This window comes from Citrus clementina, unplaced genomic scaffold, assembly GCF_000493195.1.
Source record: "Citrus clementina cultivar Clemenules unplaced genomic scaffold, Citrus_clementina_v1.0 scaffold_3, whole genome shotgun sequence".
Taxonomy (NCBI): domain Eukaryota; kingdom Viridiplantae; phylum Streptophyta; class Magnoliopsida; order Sapindales; family Rutaceae; genus Citrus; species Citrus x clementina.
Window position 1 is genome coordinate 36,585,372 of NW_006262339.1, and position 5,345 is coordinate 36,590,716.

Genomic DNA, 5,345 nt, shown 5'->3' on the forward strand with positions numbered 1-5,345 from the left:
AATTGTCATAAAAACTGTGTAAAGCTTTCTGAGACTTGGTCTAAATATCTGTCATCACAGGCAGACTCTAATGGTAGAATTATAAAGACAATCAGCAAAATGAGCACATTTATCTCAGACCTTTACAACGATCACTGAAATTCCGGGAGACGTAACCAAAGAAAGAGCGATTCTAGTAAATCAGCCATATAAGTAAGATTTGTTATAGTGGAAGAGACTTGATTTGAGGTAAAATGTAACCAAAATGAAAAAAAAAATTAATGAAATGAAATGAAGGATTCCAATTAGCAGCTGTGAAATATGACATAACCAGGAAACTATACATGCCAAAACTGCACTTTTTAACCTAATAAAGCATATCATGTATAGTTAATGACATCTAACATTCCAAATAGAGTCAGAAGCCCCTAATTAACTCAATGTTTACATTTACACTTCTGATGAGCTATTAGGTAGCAAGGAAGAACTACAAGTATTTTCGCAGCAATAGATTTTTCAGCCAAATTTTCATGGCATTTTTTATTTATACTAGAAATTACCATTTGCAAAAGCACTTGCTTCCGTATACAGGGTTGAAGAAACAAGGAAAGCACCTCCATTTTGATGAAAATATTAGAGATCTACATCAACGCTGGACAAGCAAGCCCTGAAGAAGAGAGGAAAAAGAAAATGAACACAGTGAAGAAAATTGAACCACTAAAGTTATTTTAAAAGTGCCATAAACATATGCATAAGCAAATTACTCTTCTATTAGCAATCATATAATCTCACCAAATAAATAAAGATCACAGGTGATTTCAACCTGATCTTTCGGAGGACCACCATAACAATGCACTTATTTCTCTAGTGCCTTCATATTTGTATGCATGCATGAAGTGCTTTTGTAGGAACCAAAACAGAGAACAGTTATGAACCACTTTAAGCATGTCAAGAAACGAATGAACATATATCTACACCATTAACTTATATTATATTTCCATGATCAAAATCAATTTGAATTCTAAGATACCATTAAACAGATGAGCATTCGTAAGTTTTTCACAATACTAGATAACTGGGTGTAAATAGAGGGTCCCCCCACCCAAAAGTCTTTTTTTTCGCAATAGGTTCGTAACTATGAGGAAGAACTGGGCAAATTAATATGTTTTGCACAATAAATTATTGTGTTATACACTGTAAGCATAGATGGAAAGGACCCGAATACCCACCTGTCTCCTCCTTCGGCTATGCATGATGTACCAAGAGCGGGCCATGACATAGCATGGAAGAAAAAAACCAGCAAACTGAAGGAGTGAAACCTGAAACTGATCTCAAGGATTCAAATTCAGTGCTCAACATCCAACGGGAAGAAAATAAAAATTCAGTAATAAAGTTAGAAAATTGCATCTACAAGTTTTTTTATAAAGGAAAATTTATGGAAATTTCTACCCTAATTTCATTCAATATATGCACTCATTTCTGCATCTAAAGGCTATATAATTGTTGTGAAGGTATATATATATATTTACGCTTGTCATAATGCAGAAGAAAAAGGGCATGAAAAACGAATACTTCAGCAGTGCTCAACATCCAACGGGAAGAAAATAAAAATTCAGTAATAAAGTTAGAAAATTGCATGTACAAGTTTTTTTATAAAGGAAAATTTATGGAAATTTCTACCCTAATTTCATTCAATACATGCACTCAGTTCTGCATCTAAAGGCTATATAATTGTTGTGAAGGTATATATATATATTTACGCTTGTCATAATGCAGAAGAAAAAGGGCATGAAAAACGAATACTTCAGCGTCAGCATAGCTTACACTGAAGAAAGTTGATGATTCCTGTACCATCCCGGAATCTCTAGTGGCTATCAGAACTTGGCGCATAAGCCAAACCATCAGCAACTATCAACAATAACAAGCACATTAGCCCATTGAGCATATGAATGTTAAGAAAAAACAAACAGAAATCCACAAGGTTATTCTTACAATTAGAGCAATAGATCGCAGACAGGCAATGCTACTTGTATTAGCAACAGCGTAATCCTCATACTCTGACTGCAGAAACTGACGTTCAGCAGCTGCCAGAGCTAGTAAATGAGAATCACGGAGATCAATGTGCGGACCCCAAGCTTGCCTGAAACCAAGGGGTAAAGTTCCATGAAACATGATGAGTTAATTTAAGAGACATAAGTACTCCAGAATGAAGCATAAACAAGAGAACAGAGAATGAGAGCATCGAAGCATTACCTGATATCAATCGCCATAACATCTGAATTGCTTCTGGCTGGAGGAAGAGAATAATTTGGTGAAAATATCTGCAATTACTCAGTACAGCGTATATAAGTTAAAATTTCAAAAGACATAATTATTCGACCATAATGATGGTTCTATATGCTGATAGAAACTTCTACCTGATTGCAGATTTCACATGTGATGTCACCTTTCTTATTACACCATCTCTGGATGCATTTCCGATGAGCAAACTACATTGACAAAGAGGAGAGTTCAGCAGATTATTTCCAAACCCCAACTTACGATTGTATCCCAAGTAATCAGAAATCATCAAAGCAATATATGGACTCCTATTACAGTGTATTGCCCGCATTATTTCCAAAGCTCAATCTCACTTCAAAATGTTTTGTGCAGTAAGTTCTTTGAATGTGTGAAAAATTTAATGTAGGGAATTTTGGAAAAACAAATCAAAATTTTAACCTTCAGCTATTGATTATCTTGTTGAGCTCAAAATACAGCTTGCTCAAAATTAAAATACATCTGCCAAATTGCCAGGATAGAAAGTCTTTTGGGAAGTTTCACAGTAGGAGAAGAAAATTCATCAAAAAAAAAAAAAAATTCCAATAGCGATTGCTTAATAAAAATAGAGAAATAAATAAAAATATGAGGCACTTGCACTAAGAAAAAAAAATATTAACAATTGCCAGCAAATGTACTTAGTTTGAAACTGAAATTTCTCTGGCCGCCATTAAAATACATAAAAAGAATATATTTTGATATTTTACTGAACGAGCTACTAACTCTTTTATTTTATTTTATTTTTTTTCCCTTGTCACTCTAGAGAAAATAAACACAAGCATATATTATAAGGCTAATGCATGTACCTTACACCCCTCTCACATGAATAGTGAGTGGACTTAGATGAATCCATATTATAAAGGTCAATATTTGATACTTTCATTTGTTTTCCTGGGCTTTCTTGGTAACCAAACAGGGGATTAAATCACAACAAACAAACACATAGTGATCCACAAAAAAAAACTATTAAAAAGAAAATCACTCTTTGACCAAGTAAATCCACATTATTTACTGATTTACAATAGAAAAATTGTATGTTAAATAAGAAAACCCAGATTTTTTTTCAGAAGAAGAAAAGTACACTCACAACATGACTCATTAAATGCAAACACCAACCAATGCCCACACATTCAAATTTCAACCAAAAAAGTAAAAAATTAAGACATTCAAACTGAATAATTAAAGGGCTTTCCAAATTTGAAAAGAAAGATAGAAAAATTCATTAAAGAGAACAGAGAACAAAAAATCTATCAAACCCCCACAAAAATTTAACAGAAATAAAATTACCCACAAAAGCAAAAAAGCAAAAGAAACAAGAAAAAAAAAATATTTTTTTTTGTTCGAAATCAGACCTTGAGAGTGCCATTACAGGCACAAGGAGCTTCCATGTTATGAACTTCATCTTCCTCTTGACAAATCCTACACTCGACCATCACCATTAAAGCTGCTGCTGAAGATGATGAACACCCTTCACCTCCATTTTTACAATCTTTATTGCTCCTCTCTTCTTGCTCTGAAACAACAACATTAACACTATTCAATGTTGCATTTTGCGTCTGTGTTTGTGCTTGTGCTTGTGATTCTAATGGCCTCTCAAAGCAAGCTGTTGCGATAATCCTGTCCACGCACACCATGAAATCATCATCCACCATCTCCAGTTTTTCACTCTTGTGCTTCTCTCTCTATGTGTATATGCGTATATATTATTTGTGTACAGGTGTTTCTCTCTTTAAATGTATAGAGGAAAGAAAATACACACTACAGGGATCGAGAGAGAGAGAGAGAGTGTGTGTGTGTGTGTGTGTGTGTGGCGAGGGCCGAGGGGAAGTGGGTGTATAGAAAAGGCTGAAACACAATGTTACAAGGTCGCTGAATTTACGAAACGAACCAGTAATTGACTCCCGCATGGACTTGAATGTCCCTTGTCGTTGCTTTCATTTACAGTTCTGTGTTGTGTGTCAGACATAATATCTTTTGTACTTTGCATGAGCAATAACATATAGATCCTTTATGTTTTATGGTTTCTCAAATAAAGAGATATAGTTTTATTATCATTTTCTCGGTCCAATTTTCTTATAGAGATTAATCAAATGATATATTATTATATATATATTTATAGAGCTAAATTTCTGGAGAGAGGGTATTTTGAAGCCAGTTTATATTATATTCTATCTTGATTTTACAGACTTTGAGAAATTATTTATTATTAATCTCGTGATAGTATTTATCCATCTATCTCAAATATTTTTAGAAATATCATTATCATACTTTTGAATTATCATGCATTATGCATTTATTTTGAAATTCTATCATGTTATTTTTTTCTACTTCATAAACATGCTTTGATTTTTGTACTTTTATAATTTGTGCGTTGCTTTCTCCGCTTCATTATTATATATTATTTTGTATTAAAAAATTTGTCATTTAATCATATCTATTTTTAACTATGTAATTTGCAGAAGTCTACTTATACTTTTGTCATATCATTTTGGCTAGAGATATTGGTATAAAATATTTTATAATATTTAATAATAATCATGTTTATTTCTTTGTGCTAAATCATTTTTACACATTTTTTCTTCACAACTATTTACTTGAAAAGAACTATTCATAACAAAATTATATAATTTTATTTGATTGTTAAAAGCATTTAATATCAATCCATTAATTTTTATTTATTAATTTAAATTTTCACTTTGAATTTTATTTTACCATAATTATAGATATAGAAGCAAAATACTAAATTTTGAAATAGAGATGTTTGACTCAGTTGAAAAATGTGAAGGACCTATTTAATATAAACTAAAAAATAAGTTATTATTTGAGAAAACCTAAAAAATTGTGTATCAAAATTTTGTATCCCCGTTTTCAATGGTTTCATTGCTTTGACGAGTTCCAACTGAGGAGTTTTTATTTTATTTTATTTTATTTATTTTAATTTAAATAAAGGGAGAGTTGTTATCGGTGATTCTTTGTTTGGTTTAATTGAAGCATTCATTTTTCTAATACAAAAACATGACAATTGTTGACTATTTTTCCAAGTAGTCTCT

The 5,345-nt window shown here is 32.0% G+C and overlaps 1 protein-coding gene across 2 annotated transcripts; it reads right to left on the minus strand.

Annotated features, from left to right (window-relative positions):
• Nucleotides 1–291: 291 nt before the first annotated feature.
• On the minus strand, nucleotides 292–4,217 carry LOC18045843. 2 transcript variants are annotated; one of them, XM_024188775.1, is made up of 7 exons: nucleotides 3,648–4,217; nucleotides 2,397–2,468; nucleotides 2,233–2,300; nucleotides 1,972–2,119; nucleotides 1,804–1,887; nucleotides 1,209–1,298; nucleotides 292–646 (listed from the first exon to the last, which is right to left on the minus strand). In XM_024188775.1, the coding sequence occupies exons 1-7, from the start codon at nucleotides 3,945–3,947 to the stop codon at nucleotides 626–628; spliced, it is 783 nt and encodes a 260-aa protein (XP_024044543.1). In that variant the 5' UTR covers nucleotides 3,948–4,217; the 3' UTR covers nucleotides 292–625. The 2 variants fall into 2 exon arrangements, with proteins under 2 accessions (XP_024044543.1, XP_006442820.1); XM_006442757.2 differs by having other exon boundaries at nucleotides 1,209–1,304.
• Nucleotides 4,218–5,345: the final 1,128 nt, after the last annotated feature.

What these genes read in the sequence shown, in the direction of transcription:
- LOC18045843 (XM_006442757.2), bottom strand. Translation starts at nt 3,947, where the DNA reads ATGGTGGATGATGATTTCATGGTGTGCGTGGACAGGATTATCGCAACA. An exon ending in CATGTGAAATCTGCAATCAG is followed by an intron (nt 2,301 to 2,396) that starts GTAGAAGTTTCT and finishes GAGTAATTGCAG; the next exon opens with ATATTTTCACCAAATTATTC. An exon ending in TGCGATCTATTGCTCTAATT is followed by an intron (nt 1,888 to 1,971) that starts GTAAGAATAACC and finishes TATTGTTGATAG; the next exon opens with TTGCTGATGGTTTGGCTTAT.